Here is a 22,841-nt window from a genome sequence, read left to right as displayed (position 1 = left end):
TGAGCATATATAAATTGGAACACTGGAAGGAAAGCTTCAAAGTTCCTGACAGCCCCAGAGATGAAATTTCTGACAGCGGTAAGTCATGCTCCGTTCTCCCTCCAAACAGAGCTTCACTGCTCCCGTAAGAGCAAGCGCTCTCTGTGCCGGAGATCTCTTGTGATCCACAGAACTAGTGGAATGTGTGGAAGTGATGGATTCTGAATGAAATGCGTTTTCGGAGCGATCGTCGTCTTTGGACCGACAGCGTCGGATGCGCCGAAGAGTTACGCCGCCTTTGGCTATCTAGGGAATGTTTCTCTCGAGGAAGCTCCAAGGACAGTCGCCGGCTTGATGTCCTTCTAACATGACGTAACTAATCCTAGTATGAATCGATTCTAGAGGGGAAATGGGCTTTTCTTTCTCGAAGATTCTCCGCAGTGATACTTTGGATTCTTCTGGATACTCTCGGCTCAATCATACTATCAGATGGAGCACGGAGGCTTCATGTGTATACATAGAAATTCCCGTGATGTGGGCTCAAATCAATATGATGGTGTCGTTGCTCGAGGCAGGACGACGACAAAAAGTTGTTTCGGGACACCCCTCGGTAGACTTCGGTGTTCTGTTTCCTACGTACAGAGAGGCATCTGGCGTTCGGTTTCCCCCCCCCCCCTTCGTCTCCTGGCCGGCAAATAGGCAGTGTAGAAACTGTGACAGGAAACAAGTGACGTGCTCCTCTTTCAGACTTGTGTTTGCCTGGCGCTTGTAGCAAGCACGCAAGCCAAAGGGAAAGTCGGTGGGGCTCTCCTCGGCGCGGGCCTCACCGGAGGAGCCTTGGCCGTCTACCCGCTGTTGGGGCATATGGTTTCCTATCCGCACGTATACCACGCCAACATGTACCGGACTTTCGACACCGCTCTTAGCACTCTGGGCTATGGGAGCAATCACCACGCCAGTCGCGCCGTGAACACCCTCATTCATGCTGTAGACGACATCACTCACGCTGTCGACGGGAATCTGAAAAGTATTGGCCTTGGATGAGGTGGGTCGGCCGCAGTGGGTCGGCCGGGACGAAGTTTGCGATAGCTGTGGAATTCGAGAAGAATAGCTCCTTGAAACTCCTTCCATAAATATATATGTTGATAAACCGTTTGGATTGAATAAATATATACTATCGTGTCAGTGAAAGCTTTGATTGTCATCATCTAAAAATTTCTATCTCCCATATCGAACCCCCTTTGGGCTCAGCCTTCTCCCATCCGCAAGGGGGCCGATGGTGTGCGAATATGTAGTGTGCAGCCATTCATGGATCGCTCGCGTCAGTGAAGTTCATCCGAACACGTCGGGCGGAATCAATCTCATTCGATGGAGTGGTCTCCACGATTATTACAATATATCCCTCCGAGATCTTTTCGATGCGGAGGCCGATTCGAGCGTATCCCAGGATCCAAAACACCCTGGAAAAGCACGTTGGTGGGCTCTCTTGAGAAATAGCCGCAGTTCCAGCGCGGCTCCGAATATTCTGTGCTCTTACCGAGATCAAATCAGATGCCTTGAGGTCAGCGGCGTACGCAGGATTTTTCTTGGCGGGAGGGGGAGGGACAGCTAGATAGGGTTTCCGCACAGCCCGCAATCCAATATGGTGACTCGCTTCTATAGCAGAGCATTACGAATGTATCATCTTCGAGGGGGCTACAGTCCCTTCAGCTCAACCCTCCGTACGGCCCGGGAAGTCCCAAATACATGGAATGGCTCACGAGTACTCTGGAATTGTGTTCGAGCGTTCGCGGCGCCATGTAAGAGGGGTGGGGACAAGCGCGAGCGTCTCTCGGCATTCAACATGGATTTCTGAGAGAATCGTACTTTCTTCTCCAGAATGTGCGAGGGGATGGAGAAGTCTACTAGCTTCGGGCTCGAGCAACAGACGACGTTCGATTCGACGGATGAAGATCCTCGGAGCCAAATCAGCTGTTTTTTCTCCTAGCAGTCTTCCTCGATTGTAAGCCAAACTATTCATAAATCCTCAATTACTAATATCCGGTAGCGGCGAGATCAAGGGCGAACTCCGCGACCTGTCCCAACCACGCATGATCATGCTGCGGGCAGTGACTTAGCGGAGTGTTGGAGCAATCGACGCTGCGCGCGAGAACATCGCGGATTCCGTTCGCTGAGAATATTCTCTCCGAGTCGAGTCGGGTTGGAGTCTGCTTGGTGAAGTTCACAACTGGAACTACAGGAACCCCACGTCGATTGCGGTTCACTCGGAGCATTTCCCGTTGTAAGCTTCCTCTCGTGAGAATAGCCAGGAGAGCTATCGTCTATTTCATACAACAAGAGCCTCCTCAATAGAAGTCTTCGAGCCCCGCACATAGAAGCGAGAAAAGCATCCCCGGGCCTACAATCTGCGCGTATCGACAATACGATCACCGTTCGGTGTATCCGAGGGTGCTCGGAAATCTCCCCAGCGTGGAGATTCCGAGAAGCATCCGATATCTGATACACGACACGCGACCCAATGACTTGACACTCGAGCCCGCGCATCGACTCTGACGCAGCTTGGGCTGTGACGCTGAATGTGACGCCCGTGCTTCCGTACGAGTGCGTCTTGAGTGTGGAGGACTCATCCACTCAGCTCCGTCGACGGATGGCGCGCTCACCGCTCCCGGAAGTTTTCAATAAATTCGATTGGATTTTTCGGATCTCGACTCAGGGTGCGCCAGCACGTAGCTTTCAGCGGTGGATCTTCTGGACTTCAGAGGAGCAAGATTCACGCAAACAGCTCCGTCTGGCCTGTAATGATCCGGAATCTTCAGTCGAGAGAGTCGAGCGGGGCTTTGAATATTCTTTCAAACTCGGGAGAGGACCACGGAACGTGAGGTACTATTCCCTGAAGTGATGCTTGTCTCGCGGGACGGAGAAGCGTGGCGTTCCCCTCACTCACTCGTAGTGAACACGAATCCATGCCTGGGGAAGCTCCAACATCTTCTCGATTGGCAATGCGGACCGTTTCTTTATGTCGAATGCTCCGGATACTCGAGGGTAATCCCATGCATGTCTTGCAATAATGAGGAGCTATCGGCGGAAGACCTTGGATGCCCCGATGCAGAGGGAGGGAACGAAAACGTCCTTGAGACGATATGATATTTGAGAAGCTGAATTTTTTCAACAGAGTCCTCAGGCTCCCGGGATGGATACGATTGCCCTACTCAGAGTTGCTTAGCACTGCGGCTGGTTTGTTCGATTTCCTCTAGGAAACGGACATCAAGGTTTTACAGGACGAACGGGGTTTGACCTTAAGCATAGGGACCGTCGCCTCCAGGAAAAGGAAGTAATTGGCGAAGACGCTCCCTATAATGAGGAAAGACCCGGTCTCGATCTTGTGAGAGCTCAGATCGGGAGAAGGTCGCGACGGGGGAGCAATAAGAACAAAGAGAATCGGAGTCCTGGTATCTCGTTTCAGCGTTTTGTTCGCCCCGATGAGATCCTCAGGAAGTCATTGGTCCATCCTCTGAGCGACCTTTCGCGAGAATCAACGTTTTCCGAGTTGTTCTTCGCTGACGGAGCATCTCCCTGCAAACCTCACGCAAGCAGGCCGCTAGACGTCTTACCCGTTGCGAGTCCAATCTTAAAAAAAAAAGAAGGTAAGTCAAATTGTAAATGAATATTCTCATTGGTTCTCGTCGTACTTCCTCGGTCTGGTCTCCTACCAACATGGTTCTTGTCTGTTTGGAATCTCTCACATCACGCGGGCACTCCGTACGTGGATGTGATCATCCGAATGAATGAGGACAGACGAGCCAATTATGTGTTTTCGCCAAACTCCTGAGGGGCACCAGTCATGCCTGTCGCTCGCACGGAGAGCCTGCTGATCAATCGGCGCAGATCGCAAGGTGTCACATGATGAAAAATGAAAGCCGTCGTCCTCACGAGGGGGATGAGGATGGATCGAGCTTCCCAGGCCGCGCCCGCGCGAGGAATCTAAGGAGCTAAGATGAAAAATCGCTCCCCCCTACATCGGCAGCTCGCAAAGATCTCGATCACCGAGTTTCAAGCAGATCAATTCTTGGTTCCCTCACCGTGGAGAGAATTGTATAAGGAAAAGGCTGCCATGGCATGCGAGCTCGAATTCCATATAGTATATTGGGAAAGTCACCAGAGAGTTCCGGGATACTCGAAATGTTCAGTGCTGTAAGACTTGGGTAGAAAACCTCCATTTGTGTCTTACGTCAGGGAATTATTACTGTCGTGGTCTTGTAGCAGGGCTCGGGTCAAGAGTGTTGACTTCATCGATCTGATGCGGACTCTAGTCTTAAGCTTGGAGTCCGCCCCCATTATGTTTCTTGGATATACTGTCCCGGAACGTCTCTCGCCAGAACTCGATTTTAACAGAGCCCCATCTCGATCCCGAGCTCTCAGCCCGCGTCCGATCCGGTGAGATTTCAGAAATCGACTCCTCGCTGCTTGACTGTGGGGATCGAGTCTCCGATTGCCTTCCCGAGCTCTCGCTGAGGTCCGAGTTCTGGAGACTCAGCGGAGGCGAATTGGGCACTCATCACAGTTGCGGATTATCACATTATCACTGAAGTCAGGGATACGGATCGAGTATTCAAAATGGATTCAAAAGGGATGGGTGGGAAAATGGATGGACTTTGTAGTTCTGGATTCCGAATTTCAGGATGACCTCGGCGAGGGTCTTTGAGCTGCCTATATCCAGCCTAATGCGTGACTCGTCACACACTACCTCTGGGCGTTACCCCGATCTGATTGCCCTCTCTACTTCTACTTGCAGCCAATATATCCCGAATCACACACAATGGTACCCAACGTGTGGTACCGGCGTTCAAAAGAACCCCCTGAGTTATCGAGCCGTTTCCCTCGAGAACCGATCGCCATGAAGCTCCATAATATAATAGCCGCTTCATAATAGTACGCTCATTAGACTGAATTTCAACGGCACCAGGCGTGGTCCGATTAGTAAGATTTCACTGTATCTTTTTATCGCGACTTACGCGAAGTTTCGGCCTTCCCGTCTGATCCCTCGAATGTATCGACTTCCGAGGGAGCTGACGAGTTGGCAAACGAGAATTCGCGGGTGACTTCCCGGGTCACCATCGCCGCCCTGGGGAAGTCCTCGGAGGGGCAATCCGAACGACAGGTAAAGTGATATGCTATTGGACTTTCCGAGGATTTGGGGAAACGGCCTTAGCGTGATTCGTCGTCCTAGGAACGGAACATTCGGACTTCCGCTCTATCGCGACAAAAGACGTCAAGAATTCATACTGATGTTCCTTAACAAGACGTCAATTGAAACTTCGGCAGATGGAGGTATTCACCACGTAAGTTCAGCAACATTCGGTCTGGATGCCGGAATCTTGACCCGCTCGCGACGATTTCTCGATCAGAAGCTCGAGCCGCGAGCACCTGCTCCTATTCGTGAACTTTCGGCGCGAAAGTGAATGAATATCCCTTTCTTTTATTCCGGCTGCTTCGCTGAAGCACGCGGTTCCTTTTCTGAAGGGACCGGCCGACGATTCTCCGTTTGTCTTCTGAAGTAAGAGATACCCTCGCCGCGATGACCGGGTCGCTCAACCAATCATCTTCAGACGACCAAGCTACACCCTGGTCGCGCCCGCCGTTCAATCGATGAAAGAATGGGAAAAGAAAAGGAGCCCGCTCTAAGCATCGCACAGTTTCATTCAAAAAACAATATGTGTGTGTGATTGTGATCCGTGACCGATCATGAGGTCGCTTTCGGAACAGGTGAGTCGATCTAACTCCAGATCCGGAGCTTCGGGAGAAAATCGGGCATGTTCATGGTCCGTCAATGGTCAGAGGTAATATATCGCTGCAATGCCGTCCCGCTAGTAATCAATTTCGAGCCTCTGGCGTAGGAGGGAGAGCTCATCAGCTAACGCGGGTCGATTTTCTACTCGGTAGACGGAACTCACCGGAAAGGCTTACCTTCAATATCCTAGAAGGAGAGCAAACATAGGGGCAGTCTTTAAAAGCCGGTTTTCTTCTGGGGGATCGGAATAACAGTCGAGCCGTCTCGAACATACGGGCATTCTCCGATAGTTGAGCACCTTTCGGTATTAAATTCCCCGTGTAAAGTCGAAGAGCAGTGAATAACTTTCCCAGAAAAATCCTCGATTCAAGATTTCGTTCGATTCTTGAACACAGCTATTCAGAGGGTGACTTCGGCAAAGATATCTTTCTCGAGCGAGCAAGATGGATTCTAGGAAGACAGAAATGCGGACGGGTAGTCCTCAGCGAACGGACAGTTTCCGTTACACGGTCGGCTTTGGGAGATTCGAGAAATAGACGGGCATGCTCATGAGAGCTTTCACAGTACATCTGTCCAATGCAATAGAAACAATGGATACCTGTCGACCATTCTCGCAGTCAGCGAACGTCATCAGTGGTGAAACACGTTCAGAAGTTTGATGGATTCGCTCGAAATAGCTCTCGAAATGACGGCAGCTCACGTAGTTCCAAGGCGCTACCGCAAGTCGAGGATTGTAAATGGCGTTTTCTTTCCTCGATTTTTATGATTCCTCCCGAGGGTTGGGAGAACGAGCCGGTTCCGTCTCGGGCGCAGTCTACTTAGAATTTCCAGCCGAAATCAATGTTCGTCGAAACGCGATACGTCGCCGCGCGCTTTTGAGCTGGGTAAGCGAATAGTACGGCGTGCTGCTGAGCCCAGGATTAACTGGAACTCCGCCCGCCTAGGGGAAGGGGGTGCTGCCGCCGTGTCATCCTTGCGAACGACCATGGCAGGTGAGGTTTCATGGTTGCTTCCTCTGGGTTGCGTGAACCAATTACGGGGTTCCAGACACATGAAGGATTCCGTGACGCCGTCTCCGAGAGGATGAGATCGCGGATTCTGTGATCGCTCAGGAGCGAGTCCTTTCTGTAGATCGCGCATCTCGTCGGCGGGACCCGGGATGCTCGAAGGAGGATCTCCCGCGCTGGGCCTACAAACGAATCGAGAGCGGTCCGAACCGGGTAGTTCTCTCCATGTCCTTCCGGTACTTTCCGCTTCATTTTACCGGCACTATACTCGATAGGTCGCGGCGCTGCTTGACACGGCATCCTGGTTATTTACTCGATGATGAGATCGTTATTAAACGTCGTAAAAATAGCCGATAGTCATGATCCGTATCGAAAGCTATGCCGTGATCCATTGACGTGTGTAGGCCACAATCAAGTCGAGTCTCGTGCCACTGACACGGGGTATTCATAGTGAATGTATGTGTGTACATATAATATATCCGTGCACAATCTCTGGCGAAATCCATGCCGACGGTGCGCGTGCTGTGATTCAACACCAGGAGGGGTATTGGATCGTTTCAGAATCGATTCGAGATCAAGCTTTTCCTGCGATGGTTGGCGAAGTGCTCACCGATGGATGGCGGAGCTGATCCCGATCGGCTCGTTTGACGAGCGAGACTCGGAGGAGCTCCTCCAATTCGAGTCCTTCCGTCCGTGTCCTTCGCTTGAGTTCAGGACGTTCCTATGGAGTAGCGAACGAAAATGAAGGCCTTGGTATCTCACAGATCCATTTCAATACTTTCCCATGATCAGCGAAAATTGTAATGTTGTTAAGGATGCAATGAATGATTCTCGATCAGAGACTGCGACCGGAGAGTACGGGTTCCCCACGCCTTGATTAATCTCTACCGAGAGCTTCGGTCTTTCAAGACTTAGGTCTTCGAGTTCACCTCGATTCACAGAGTGGACCCATTCCGCTAATGAGGAGGCCACCACTAATATTCCCAGAGCCCTCGCCTTCAAGACTTCAAAGCTGTGGGCCAGGTAGCGAATATTATTCATGAACCTGCAGGCGAAATACGGAAACCCTTGAATGATGAGATCAAGCCATGCGCGAAAACGAATTCTGTCACCCACATACCTGTCGACCTCACTATCTCCGTATGTCACTCCGAGAGTCCAATGTGATCCCTGGTCTGTATCCTGAAACATAACAGGTTTCTCGAAGGGGTCGAGTTCGGGTGAGGTTGAGATGCGGAAGATTCAGCAGGCGTTCTGCACCAGAATGTCGAATGGTAAAAATTCGCGATATGCTCCGATTTCCGCATATCCGGTGCTACACCATGAGGCTCTAGATCCCTAGTTCCGCCGTACGATTCCAGCTGCGGACGACCGAATTGCTTTGTGATCCGATGCTAGCGCAATTTCATAACTCTAAGAGAGCACTCCTTCAACGAGTCCCTCTCCATAATGCGGCAGGGTTATTGCGACAGAGACAAATCGTCTCTCACCACCGGGGGATCGAAACTGTGGAGTCCTCCGCGTAGTTCCCTGAAACTCTAGCGTCGATAGCCTCCGATCGGCTCCGAAATGAAGCTCGCGGAATACCTGAGATTATCGCAGACAGTCGCGTCGAGCACCCGGGACTCATCGGATCTTTTCTCCTTCGAGGAATGTTCTGCATCGGATCTGCCTGACATTCTACGTCTGGGTGCATTCATCCGCGCAAAGGTGAGACCAGGTAGTGGGACTCTGACGGCTCGATCGGCGACTGATTCCATCATGCAGCAGCGAGCCGAGTCCAGAAGCTGTGTCCCGATCGTCACTCAGTGATTCGAGAGCGGATTCGTGTCCCTCCGCTTTCGGAATAGGTTACGCATAGCTGGATACACGCTGTTGCTCTCATACGATACATTAGTCGGCTCGTAGCTCGGAGTAATTAGCTCAGCGGGAGATCGGGAGGTCGCGCCAAGTTCATCGCACGGCCTCTGAGCCTCACAGCGACAAGCTTGAATGCGCCTTTTGTTCTTCCCAAGTCGGGAAGCCAACATACGGAGTTCCCAGAGTCCCTCGCTGTCCTTCCGAAAGGGGAGTAACTCAATCCGTAATTCGTTCGTGGGTCTCAGATCTTTCATTCTACTCCCCGTACTCCTCGGGGTTACCACGTTGCCCCGAATGACCGGCCTGGACTCCGTGGCACGGAATCATGGGCAGACAACACCGACCGATTCTGGAGGCCTGTATAGTTGGATATTGAAGGATGGTGAAACCCATTTCGAGATGAAAGAAGAGGTATCGGGAACCTCTGAGGTCACCTCGCCTTCGTGCGAACGTGAGCTCGTCGTGACGGCTAGTGGCTGTATGAACGCAGAGCACTTTCCGCGCAAGCGAGTCATGACGCACACGCATGCTCGACGTCGGCTTCTGGATCTATCATAACTACAGACCCGACGTATTCCGGTTCTCGGCCTCGATGTACACGATCCGACGAGGTCCGTTGAGACGGATGCTCTCCTCGATTTTCCCAAAAAATCGTAACCGTCAGGGTCGAAGACGCGCACAAAAATCGTCCCTTTTAAGAATCCGGCGTTCTTGTCCGAACATAAGAACGAGGTGGACCGTCGCCTTTCCAGCTTATATTTATCGGCAGCAGATCCACGTCGCACCGAGTAGCCGAGGAAAAGGGACCGAGTGACGGACAAAGCGATCATGTGATAGATAAAAAGAAAGGCGGACCGACCGAGCAAGCAGGCAGGCAGGCGGATCATGGATCCGAAATTCAGACAAGAGTCGTGGGCCATCGCTGAGCGCATCGTGTTTGGGAAGGAAACGCATGCTTTTGTTGAAGTGCCACCAAATGACAGCTCAGCAAAGCGTGTCGCTAGCGAGAAACACGAGAAATGAGCCTTCCCTTCGACAGCGAAGGTCAATCTTTCGCACATCTCGCCACAAACGAGACATGGGTGGTGGGTATCGTAATGGAGAGTGTTTGCTCCGAATAAGATTTTCCACGCTCTTCTTTTTGATGCGAGGGAACCCGAATCCAGCGAACAAGTTCGATGTTGGAAGACGAGTCCAGTCAGAGTCTATCCAGAGTGGAAGAGTGGCATAGAACGAGATAGGCATCAAGAAATGTCGCCAGATCATTCTTCTGTCCAGATAATTTCGCCCCGCGCGGAGGATTCTTTGAGGTTATCTCAGCTTCATCGATTAGGCTATTCTCATTCGGTTTCGTTCAGGAGTCGAACCAGAAATTCTGTGCGAAGTATACGGGTCTACGATTGAATTTGATATCGATGGGAGAAGTTCATGATACGAAGTTCACTCCTCGCTGCATTATCCATATGGGCTCGTACACCAGGTCGCCAGCCACCGAGTAACCTGGATTTCTCTTGGCTCGGGCATACAATGTACGCTCGCCCTGTTTCGAAAGAATCATCGAGCTTCGAACGTTCTGCCATTTTGTAATCGGTCCGCTCATTACGTGACAACATCTAGAACCGCGGTATGCGAGGTTGAAAATCCGTAACAGACGAACAGCGTCGAACACCTTTGCTCCATAACAAATGGTCAGAAACGAATGGGCGGATCTCTCAGGCCTGGAGTCCTGACCTCGACTCCTTACTGTCATGATTTCTCGGGCGCATCTCGCTCCTATTTCCCACGGGGATCATCATTCCTCTCTCTATCCGGGGAGCCCTGAGCCGGACGACTAATGCGCGAACGAAAAAAACGCTCCACTACACGCTCGCAGGCAGGGCGTACAAGGGAGTAGACAGGGGTTTCCGTGTGCAATTGATTATCGTACCGCAGGTGTCATCAAGGAAGTGCGGCCGAGTATTCTTGAAAGGGAAGTTCGCCACTGTGGTTTCTCTAGTCTCTAGTCGCTCAGCGGCTCCGAATTCAAGCTTGCAGCATGTCTACTCAGTGCCTAATGGATCTGGTTCGTTAACGCCAAGCCGTTCGGTGGGTTCGACGCTGTCGAGGCTGCTAGCGGTGATGTAGGCGGATTGCCTCGCGTTCGGACTATTTTCCCGATGGGCAGGCTAAGTACGATGAGCTTTGGAGGGAGCATTTGGCTCGACGGTGGTCTACCGACGAACGACAAGATTCGTCGGCAAGGACAAAAGGTCACCGGCCAGCATCTAATGATCCATTCCACATGCGCTGATTGCTCCCGATATTTCGCGCTCATCAGCGTTTGTCCTTCTCCTACGGCTGCTGATAGTCTCGGCGGGAACCCTCTATTTCGAGGAAAAACCTCCTGAGCATTAATGGCATCCTCCGTTCCCATGAAGGCAGCCTTTTTTGGCCGGGGATGAGATATGATGATCTGTTTCGATCATATCGTTCGGAAACGAAGGGAGTGGCATTCTCCGCCTTCCGCAGCAAGGGTTCGACAATGACAGAATGTAACTCGGGATTGTGAAAAATCACTGTAGGAATCTGACTTATAATGGCGAGTTCCACCGAGTAGACTGAGAATCTCCTCTAGGGAATCCGAATGTGTGACCCAGCTCGAGTCAAGAGCATTCCCCAGGATCTCGATGCTTCGGTTTAGCATATCGAAAGTCTAGTACCGATGGAAGAATTTTTTTCTTCCATTGGAACGCTCATTCGATCCATCCGAAAGACCTGGCTGCGACTGTTAGTCGCACAGACGGTATCGGACCTCGGTATGAGGTTCTGGAAGAGCTGAGCCAGAAGAATCGCATAGTTCCCATCAGTTTTCACGGTCATCGATTTCATACGGAGCTGCTCTCCATTCCGGATAGGAATGGCGGTGGTGAGAAATTTTCTGCGTCGACCGGGTTGAAGTTGATGGGATATAAGGGCGAACTCATCCTCGGAGCCTGTGAGAATGAGAAGGATTTCGTGAATCTCATTTTCGAGCATCAAGACATCGCCTTGCTTTGTGCGCGATCATCACTCGAGGAGGTTCAATGATCATCAGATGGGTGACTTCGAGCTTCTTAATTCACGCCGCTCCACCAAGCGCGGAGACTTTCCAGACGGGGACTCGGAGTCCGACGTTTCGGATGCTTGCATGTGCTCCAGGCGATACATTACAATTTTAAGGCTCATATGTCGAGACGTTGCCGCCAATTTTGACGAGCAGCCGTCTCCGGAGCCGAGACTGCTCGAGATTATCGCCTGCGGCGTGAAGCTCCTCATTCTCGAAGCGAAGGCTCGCGATATCGGATAGGCTCTGCAAGCAGAGCCAATCGATTCCCGAAGCGACCTTTTGTGGGCATGAATTTCGAAAGTCCGATCAGCAGTCCTGGTTCAGTGAGCACCGAGATATATGTACGTACCCCCACGATAGCTCTGCATCGAATACAGATCGCTGGAACCTTCGCTCGTCGACGGCCTTCAGGAGATCCTTCTCATCTTGAAGGCCCGATTCGTGTGCTGAACTCACCCTGCATAGACTAGCGAGCCTGTTGACATTCCGACAGCGTGAATGGCGCACCGCATCATAAACCCTTCATGCACCAATGAAAGTTCCGTATCTGCTGGTTGCTCGCATCGACCCGGAATGGAGCTCTCACCGAATAGGCCAACGAGGCCTGTTTGCTCCATCTGAATGGAGCGTCGAGGGCCCCCTATCTTTTCTAGGGAACGGGCCCGGCTCGCGGCTGGGGCGAGCACATCGCGAGATCCTTACGAAGGACCTGAGAAGACACCTGTGGTCGACATTGCCAGCATGATCATCGGGCTGATTTCGAATGCTACGGAACAGCCAGTCTGAACCGTGCCCTCTATCTGGAATGCGAAAGTTTACCCCCTGTAGGAGCTGGTAATCGGGCCGCTATTCGCGGTTCCGGAGAGCGTTGCTGAGCATGAAAGCTATCCGGGAGCTGGAAGTGGTCGATCGCGCGCTTTCCGGATGCATTCCCGTCTGATGCTGTGCAAGTTTTGTACATCGGGAGTCCTCGACAAATTGGCTGTTCGCTCCAAGGCTGCGTCGATGCGGGGGTCTCGACGGACGGAATCTGGGATCGGAACGTCACTGAGGCGAACACGGAACATCCTGATTGAATATCGCGAGGTCTTTCCAGGAGCAAGGGGAGTCTCGGGGAATCATTTGCTGATGGGAAGTCACAGCTGAGAAACTCGCCGCGCAGAATAATCTCGGAACTGGATTCCTGCACAAGTCGAAGCAGGAAACAGTTCCCGGAGCCGAATTCCGAAATTACTTTTTCTGCAAAGTCCACAATGATTCGAGATGGACGATTCCGCTCAGCGAGGAAACTTTTCCCGCGGTCGGCAGAGCAATCTATGTGATGGAACAAGTTCCGGGGAGAAGTAGTAAATATTTGCTCAGGGGCGCTAACAAGCACCGGAGGTCCTCGGCCATGGCTTCGGAGTTCCGTGGGACGATATTGTTTCGCGGATGCTAATGTCCCAGCCTTGAGATCCCGGGGATTTTTTGAGAGCAAATTATTCGATTAGCGGTTTCGATGTGACTCGAGTGATAATTTCTGGAAATGAACTCCGACGTCGGCGTCGCGTCGTGTCGATCCGTACGTCATGCAGTGAAGCTTGACCGTTTCTTCGCTCAAGGAGCGGCCTCCGGCGAACTTGCGGCGAGACACCTACTCATTTGACCTATCAGATGTTAGATACTTCGACCCTCCGCAGTGGACTTCGAGCTCAGTGACAAGCCTATCTAAGAGCAAGCGCCATATCATCCTCCTATCATCGATCCAGCACCTTTCGTGGTCAACACAGGTATCAGTATCGATGTGTATGGAAGCGATAAGCTCTGGAGTCACATATGTGTTCATGGTCAGGCTTGAGGCGCTATCTCGTGAGCAAACGGACCTCAACTCCGTCTTGGACACCACTGATCCTCGACCGCGTGCAGCGACCGAATGATTCCAGAAATCCTTTGTATCAACGTACTCCTGCTCAAATACGGACCGAAAGACCTGCGGCAGGTCAGGGAAAATCGCGAGAGAAAAGGATCCGACAGGAAGGAATGAGCGATCCGCCACGGAGCGACTTACCGAGAGTTCGGCATGGCCACATATTGGAGAATTCGGGCGTTTTGCAACCGCCTTACGCAGAATCTCTTCTCCCCTTTCTGATAGCATCTTGGAGCTTTCTATTTAGCTGATCGGTGCACCCCCAAATTCCTGTCACCAAAATTCGTAGCAGAACGTGGCCTCGATCTCGATCCATCCCCCAAGTGATAGAGGGTCAACGGGAGCCGAAGCACATCGCGAATTTTCGACCGCAGGACCGTGACGGAAGCTGAGCCCTAGTTATTAGCGACAGGCTGCTGACGAGTCCGTCGAGGCTCATCGCAACGATTTCGATGCCCTATCTTCCGAAAGGAATCTATCATCATAATCAGAACACGCTGAGGCCATCAAGATTCGAAAACACGAGCATTGATGATGAGCTGATCAGAGCCACGAAACTGTGTGACTTCGGACTTCGAATCATTCCACCTGTTCGATCTTACCGAGAAAGTTCATTTCTCCCTCGGAAAGTCATCCAAGGGTACTCTCGGCTTATCATATGAGCTACGAGAAGGAAGGAGAAACCTTCTCCGGTGGGCTTCCCCATCGCCCGAAGTATCGATGGAAAAGAAAGATTGTCGGATGATTGACCGCCTCAGTCAGGATTTCCCCAGAGAGGCACCGCCCAGAAATGATACGCTCCCATCCCACGTGGAGTCTCGCATTTTCTGGGTTTGTCAGAAGCCGAGGGGGTCTCCCAGCTCCTATCGCATTAGAATAGTTCGGTTGCTGAAACTCGAGAACTCGTCGCGAGTGCGACTGAGGGAAACTCAGGAGAACCCCGAAGCCATCCGAAGATGAGCCCTCCGTATTCTATCCTCCGCCATGCAGCTTTAGAGTGGAAGGTGGAACCTAGGAGGACCTCCGAGGGTATCTGCGCCCAGAGAGTTCCCCAGTTGGGCACGTCAGAATGGTGTGTGGATACCTCATTCCGCGTCCCGGCAGCTCTCCGCGGTGAGATTCTGCTTCTGTCATCTCGCCGAAATCCGACTTAGGAGCTGCTGCGATCGAATGAGGATTGTCGGGAATTCGTGCCTCTTTCGCAGACATTTCGGAGCTAGCGTAGACTCTCCAATCCCATTCCTTGATGAGGGATTAGATGGGACGGCGCGGGATTCGGGAGCGCTCCGCTCCCAAGTCTCTGCATAGCTGATCCGAGGCTTTCTCTCGACGGCGAGTTCCTCACCACGCGTCGGCGAAGCATCGTCCCATTCGTTTTTTTCTGAGCCACAACGGTGTCGCTCCTCTTGTTAGTGCCGCGGAGGAGTCCGAAATCCGGACCGCTTCCGATGTCTCGACCCGCTCAATGCGGTAGTTCGCGGCATTCGGAGAGCGACGATGAAGTGTTCAGGAGGAAGAATGGATGGATAAACCGAGGCGCTTCTCCTGGGAGTTGGGTCTTTCCATAACAAAGCGGACAATCGAACGGGGAAGCGCGATTTCCGCCGGAGATTTCCTCCTGGAGAGGAGATTCGGTGTAGGAGGATGCTCATGGTCTATTGGAATCGTTCAGGTGGGCTCGTCTGCGTCAAAGTCCATTCGCCGTTGTCAAGATTCGATCCGGGAACTTCTCTCATACGTTCGCCGTTCAACAAGCCAGGATGCGTTCGCGACGAAATCAGATTGAGTTCATGAACTCCGACCTGTCGTCCCCGAACTCGCGCGAAAGGGGGAGGACGAGCAGAAATATTCCATCTGAGGTTCCGATGAAGCTGACCATGCAACGGAGTCAAACATTATCATGGTATAATTCCGAGCGGCTGGGATAATAACAATTCTGTCAGCATTTCCGAACGAGCATTCAACCTGGAACGCCAATGGCTGCGGCAGCGCGAGTCCCCTAGGAGTTATTTGGCTGCGCCTTCGTCGCTTCATTGCGAGCCGCTGGAGAAAGAGGGCAGCGAGGGAAACGACTCTCGGGTGAGAGAGACCCTTTCCGAGCGCCATGTGCTCAGTCTGGGCCCGGAGCCCAGCTGTCGAAGTCCGGGGCACCGCTGTGTTTGATTTTCTGGTTGAAATTCTGGAAGCAGTTCTTTTTTCCGCTGTCATGACACACGAACACTGTGAAATCAGTTGACTGGCTCTAGGGAATTTCGTTTGTGTGTTGTCAGTGATGGGATCATCTCGAACAATTCCTGCTAAGCACACATTGTTACGACAGGTGAGTTTGCTTGAAGTCTCTCTTGTGTTGCGGAGTGCGCAGACAAATTAGTGGGCGCCGTCGGAGAACTTCGGCCCACTCCGGTGATCTCAAGCTGCGGAGGAAGACAGTGGTCCCTCGCCATGGGATCTTATCCCGATTTCCTCCCAGCTGCCAAAGACAAGCTACGGTCTCGAGCGAGCCCGTCGCAAATTATTCCTCGCTGCTCTCATCTTCAACTTGAAAATGCGCGGGCGGTCATGTAGATTCACTACTTATGATTAAGGCCGATGGAAAATTCCAATACTCACCTGGGAACTCAGGTGAGTATTCAGTGACGTTCGTAAACGACCCGTAGGACGATCAGGTCACAAGTCACGACAATTATATCTCAGTGTCCCCGGGAACTCCCGATATTCATTCCAACTATTGATGATGCTACCTCATTAAGCCGGAACTTGGTGACTATGCGGCCTCTCCCAGTGAATTTAGGGGTCAATTGCTCCCCCGATGCCAACGGAGCAGCAGTAATTCGCGCAACCTGATGAGCTCGTCCACAGCAGCCGTTACTGCTCTACCCCACAGCGCGGCGCGTTCAAGACAGCCTCTGTGCGAATTCTACAGGGGGAAGTTCACGAGGAATGAGGTCACAGCCTTTTTATGAGGTGCGAAAATGAGATTCTCCATCCCAGCGGCTTCAGATCGGTGCGAGGTGGAAGTTCAATCCAAACCGAGCCGATGATGATGCTGCGTTTCCACACAGACGTTTCTGTCATGAAACCGACGCTTTGTAGGAGACCAGATGCTGTAAAGACGGTGGATGCCCTGATTTCGACTTTCATCGACTTGGGGGGACTAAAGTTCATCGGCTTCCCGCTGCAATCGGAAGTCCCCGCACAGGAACTGAGCTCCGACCCCTGGCTGTAAGTCCGGAGGGATAGAAAAAGCCGACGCGTGAGAAAAAGAAGCGTCGTCGGTAGACGGCAGGTTGAAGTTTCCTGCTTGGAAGCTGGGGGTTCCGAGGGTCGGGGAATGGTGGGGCGGAAAGATTTTCAGTGCGGGAAGGGTCTTGCTGGAATGGAGAAAACCATTCCCTGGATCTTACATCTGAAAAACTTGACGCCAGGCAACTGTCATGGCCTGGGTCTGATCGCTCCGGCGATCCCGGAGGAGCGGCTCCACAGGTAGACGAGAGCATCAGGCATAAAATTCGAACAGACTTGCGTGTACGATGCTCGACGATCATGGTTGGTCCTGAGGTCCTGACATCGGACATCAGCGTGGAAATTCCGTCTATGCTATTCTGAAGCCAAATACCTATTGGAATTTCGAGACGAAATGTACCGAATTTCCGTGAACCACTCCAACAAACGTACAAAGTTAGCGATCGGCGTTTTACGGTGCTCCTATCAGGGAGAATACGGTAGATCAACCCAAGAATTCAGTTAGCGGATCCCCAGACATTCTCTGGGACCCAACGCACTCTGAGCCGATTATTTATCGACGCATTGGAATTCGAGGAGGGCCGAGAATTCCTCATAAGTCGTTTGCAGTATCGGGCGCCGCGTGGAAAGTCTGGCCGGTCGCGGTTATTCCCACCGCTCCGATAACATGACCGCTCGGCTCCTGTGGATTCTCCACGAAATGGTTCAACTCGGGAATCCCGGGCGAAATCGCAGAGGAGCGGTGAGATCATCGAGAGAGGACGGAATCGCCGACTTGATGATTTCGTATGCGGAGAACGGGAACTCGTATTTGGATGTCTGCATGGACATCTCAATCTGCATATTTCACAATAATGGAATTTTCCTGCGGGACATCTAATCGATGCCATTCGACTTACTGGACCGATGGGGCGGCACCGAACGGAAATAATTAAAGTCCGTAATGATTGCTTCGAGGCTCGCAGCGATCTAATTCGGGTGAGAATTGGAAGGTTCGCATGACTGTTCACAGATTATATCTCGCTCGGATTCTCTAACCTTCCCCGAAATGAGGATGAGAGGTTAGAGCTTGGCAGGCCGCTCTTAGCGTAGTTGTCCTCTCCTGCTCCTCCTCCTCCTCCTCCTCGTCTGATAACAACGAGTCTATCCGCCTGTTGTGGAGGACACTTGAGAAGAGGGAACCTGTCCGAGGAAACAAGCCGCGTTGATTCTGTCGCGGATCCTCCTCTCAGGGCCCAGCATGCAACTAACATCCATTAACAACCTCGGAGCATTCTCGATTCTCTATCTCGAAGTCGAATTGTTCGTCGTCATTGGAACCGATGACGGTTTATCTGCTTTTGGGAGCTGTCTCCTCGGACTCGATTTCGTGATGCTCCGTCGTGTTGACAACGACCGACGCAAGCTTCGCCGTCGGAGAGAAACGACCCAATGGAGATGCTGCTGGATACAAAACCTGACACGGTCAGACCCGCTTATGAGAGACTGCATGGGGGGGGGGCAAAAAGTCTCTTATATGCGAGTTTCCCTTATCCGCGGATAGACGTAATCGCAGCTCAAATGGTCGAGAATTTCGGTTCGTTCAGACGTGCCGTACACGTTCGCCTGAGCCACGCCTGAAACTCCTCAAAAAGAGTCGGAATCAGTGAAAATCGTTCTGGAGTGAGAATCCTCGGTCCGCTCGCTCATGAGCGAATCCCTCAACATCGGATCCTATGATGAGGAGATCCGCGACAAGTCTCTAACAAAAAGTTTCTCTCTTTTCATTGAATTTTCGAGTCTCCTATTATAGAATTTTTCAACAGGGGAGTTAGAGATCTCGAAAACGGGAAATGGAATCTGTCTCTTATAAGCCAAAGTCTCTCACATGCGTATCTCTAATACAGCGGTTCTTAACCTGGGTTCTGCGAGCCCTGCTCGGCTGCTCAGACTTTCATTCATTTTTCCGAATTGGAATGAGTTTTCTGAGCTTGAATTCATGCAGGATGCTTCATGCGATCGCGGTAGAAGGTTTTGAGGTGATCAAGGGGAAAATATGGGAAGATAGAGTCCGAAACCAAGGATAAGGGTTCAGCGGAACCTTACCAGGGTTCCACAGGGCAGGAAAGCTTAAGAAGTTCCTGCTCTAATACACGGGTCCGACTGCACTGCGCCTTATAACCCGAGCAACACTCCGGAATCATCGACGTCGGCGGTGATGAGTCGAAGCTGACTTCACTTGCGATGAGAAACACGTTCTTTCGAGCTCTAACTCAAGCCAGAGTGCATCCGCCGCGCTTCATTCTGTTCTCCCGGGCCGCTTGGCGGTGAAACAATATACTAGAGAACAGCGACAAGTCCGATACATTTGTGTCGCTCGCTCCATCCATTCGCCCCGATCGATGCATCGCAACGTCTAGTATCGCTGTTGATGCTTCGTTAGACCGTAAGCGTCGCCGAAATAGATTGAGTCGCGCAATGTCTCGCGGGCTGCTTTCGGAATCCTCGATACTCACATCGGATGATGCCAAAGCCTTCTGACTGACTGACTGACCGACCGACCGACCGACGATCGGTCTTGCCCACCAACGACGGGATGAACTCGCGAACGGACGGCTGGACGAAGAGGTCGTTGTTTGTCGAATTTCCGCTTCATCGACGGTCTCTCTTCTGAGAGCAGCCTCGCGCGAAACATGCTCCCGACTGTCTAAGTGCTAGCGTCCCGCATGGATTATCCTTGAAACTCCTTGATATCGCTGGAAACTTGTTTTAAGTCCCCCTCCGAGCTCCTCTTGTCTCACTTGGATACTGAGATTGATGACATCCCTGAATTGATATTGATCAATTCGCTGCGGGTCGCTTCGCCAGACAGATCCGATCTTCTGCTTCGGTCGCTGGAATAGTCGTCGAAGTGGACGCGTCGTGATTCTCGATGCTCCGCAAATGCGGGGAGGTATCTTTGATAGAGATGATAACAGCCGACTCCTGGTGATTCTCTGCGCGGGGACTCGGACCCGTTTCCTACGCGGCGGAATCGCCACATTCTCGGAGGCACCCTAGACTCCTCCCTCAGACAAATCGTCAAGCATTTTCCCGTTTATGTTTCACTTTAGAGCGACTTGCTTCTGCTCCACCATCGATGCGACGGTAGGTGAAAGGCTTTTTGGAGGCGACATCGGTCGCGGAAGATGGAAATGGAGAGGGGCGAGTCGCGGAGCGCTGATGGCGCTACGATCCATTAGGCACTCGAGGATGATTATCGGCGGGGAATTCCACCATTCCCGCTTCCTGCTGCGAGAGGCTTGTCTGAGGATAGGGGAGACATTCAGTATCGTTCGAGAGTCGGCGGAATTCTCTGAAAAACGAGCCGCTCGTTTCCGCAAGAATACAACGTACATATGTACAATCATCTCACAGGCGAACGTCTTGTCATTCTGGTATTGAAGCCTCAATTTTCTGACTCGCTTCTACCGCTTAGATGAATCTGTGGACGTTTCTTCGCCGAAGGATATCCCGACTGAGGGAATTCAATGAGCGAACGGAGCGGAGATGGCCAGAAAAAATTCATTGATACGGACTCAAATGAGGGGAAATTCATACTCAAGTGTTCTAATATGAGCTCGAGTCGGAGCTGACGTCCCAGTTCACCCTTGAATTCATGGAACATTTCATAATACACATTACATCCATTATCAGATATATATTTACTGTCATGAGTTGGTATGAATTTGCTCATTCCCAAAGATGAGGGAACTTCTCCGACTGAAGAGCTTTACCGTTCGACGAACAGGTACGAGTCCAGTTCCTCGCGACGACTCTTGATCCAAATCCGTGATTCAGTCCGAGACATTGGGCGAACTAGGAAACACCTGATCGGAGTCCTCCCGCAGAGCAAGGAGACGGTGTGGTGTTTTTGTGGTATGATGCTCCGGATGAAGATAAGACTGTCTAGAGTTCCGCCGCAATCGACGGCTGAGTGACTTCGGCTACGAGCAAAACTCCGACGAGCGAACTCCGCAAAGAAGACAGCATCGACACAATCGGCCTTCCGCGTCAAAGCCGACTTTATCATGAGGGATTTTATAGTTCTCTCCGACTGCCACTATCATGGCAAGAGGGAATAACCACCGCTAAGCAGAATCATTGCCGTCGCACCAACGTTCTCTTCGCGGACTCTTGTAAAGCAGGCGAGAGCTTCGGCTCAACGAGCGAACGCGCTCGGGGTACCGTCAGGTCTCCACGGAGAAACAAAAGCAACAGCTCCGAAACGGAGTCCCACCTGTCAACGGCATACCAATCCCGTTATCAAGGGTGTTTAGCCGTAAAAATTTGAAGTGCGACTGTCGAGGAGAAATCTATTCGTGGATGTTCGCAACTTTTCCGGGATGCACGGCTGTCGGTGCGCGACCGACCGGGGGAGGCTGCCAGTCGTCCCGACGTGGCCACCGAGAATAGCCGGTGCGCCAAGGGCAGCGAGCGGTCTAGGAAAGATCCAATCCAGGCCGCGATCAGGACGACGCCGGCGGCCTGGACCGAAAGGAAAACGAATGTTTCGCAGATTCGGATCATCCGGCCTGCGTGCGTTGCTTGCTGTGAGTATTCCGATTCGAGTCTACGAGATAGCATGTCGCGCTGGGATTCGTGTCAGAACCTCAACACACCAGCCCGAGCGGAAACCTGAGGGATTCCAGTTCAGATTTCATCGATGGAACGACCTTGCTCGCAGTGGAAGAAGGAGCACAGAGCGACTTGTTCTGTTTTAGGGAGAACTTGCGCTCGCTCCTCATCTTGCAGCTGAAGCATAAAGCTCAAGTCCGAAGTCTCGCATATCACTGTATCGCTCCCGCTGTCGGATTCAGAAACGGACTGCTACCGAAGAATACGTGTTGATCGAGATCGGTTTCTCGTCTGTTTTTCCGCATCGCATCGAACCTCCCCAGGAACTCCTCATGGAGACACTTCGACCGAGAAGTTGGCCTAGATGATGTCAACAAGAGCGAGGGCACCGAGCTTTTTATTGCAGGGAGTTCCACTGCTCTCTCCGCCGTCCATAAAGTCGGGAGGGTTCCAACGTGCAAATTCCAAGCGACTCGGATCCTCATCCGCGTAAGGCGATTTCTCGAAGCGAGTCGCGGATTAGAGTCGACTCCGTCGCGTGGGATTAGGACCGTATATCCTCTACGAAACACCACGGAATCGCTGTCTCCTGAGAGTTCTGATCTTCCCCGCATCATACGCCTCGAGAATGAAAAATGAGGAGAATCAGATCCGGGCTCTTGAGTACTCTATGAGCGTTCTCTGTAACGGCGGATGTCGCTCTCGGGGAACTGGTCCGAGTGATCGTAAAAAATGTTGTGCCCCTGGTCAACGGTGAACGTTTAACGATCCTATTCTCATATGTGATCCGAGCTGTGCTGACATCGTGATGAATTCTTATTCGACCGCTGCGTCACGCCCAGGTCGTCCAAACGGTTTGGTCCAATTGTCTGAGCTCATATAATACAAAGTCCACGATGTTCTCCTGCGGAGAAAATTCCGCCGCTCGTGAAGAATGGAAATCTTTACCGTCGGGGAGGAGTTCGATTCGTGACACAACTCGACTCTCTCGCGTCCCAGAGTCTGCGTCTGCGGGCGACTCGCATATTCCGAGTATTTTACGAATCTACGTCCGGATGAGCTAACATAGCGCTCCCGGATTTCAACTATTATAGACAGCGAGTCGGACCACAAGGCCATCGAGTTTTTATACGGCCCTGTCCCGATGGTGAACATGGACGCTCCCATCGTCGTTCTACCGGCTTCGACTTCAGGCGATATCGATTGGATTCGAACCGATGTGTCGTCATTACATTGTGAAGTCGGAAGCTACGGACATTTTTGAGACCCCGACTATGAACTCCGGCGGCGAATCACTCTTCCGATACTATCCCTGCGTTTCACGTGAACATATGCGAAATGCCACAATGAATGATAATGAATAAATTAAGACGGAGC

General features: G+C 51.9%; 1 protein-coding gene across 1 annotated transcript in view; it reads left to right on the top strand.

Annotated features, from left to right (window-relative positions):
- Positions 1 to 15,737: 15,737 nt before the first annotated feature.
- LOC100907969 (carbohydrate sulfotransferase 3) overlaps positions 15,738 to 22,841 on the top strand; it is a 36,147-nt gene continuing 29,043 nt past the window's right edge. Inside the window, exon 1 of the mRNA XM_018639739.2 lies at positions 15,738 to 15,945. Coding sequence (XP_018495255.2) covers positions 15,898 to 15,945 — 48 coding nt within the window. The 5' untranslated portion in view covers positions 15,738 to 15,897. The remainder of the gene's footprint in view (positions 15,946 to 22,841) is intronic.

Source organism: Galendromus occidentalis, unplaced genomic scaffold (assembly GCF_000255335.2).
Source record: "Galendromus occidentalis unplaced genomic scaffold, Mocc_1.1 scf7180000075584, whole genome shotgun sequence".
Lineage (NCBI taxonomy): Eukaryota > Metazoa > Arthropoda > Arachnida > Mesostigmata > Phytoseiidae > Galendromus > Galendromus occidentalis.
Note: the sequence above shows the minus strand (reverse complement) of the source record. Positions and strands in the feature narration are given on the sequence as shown.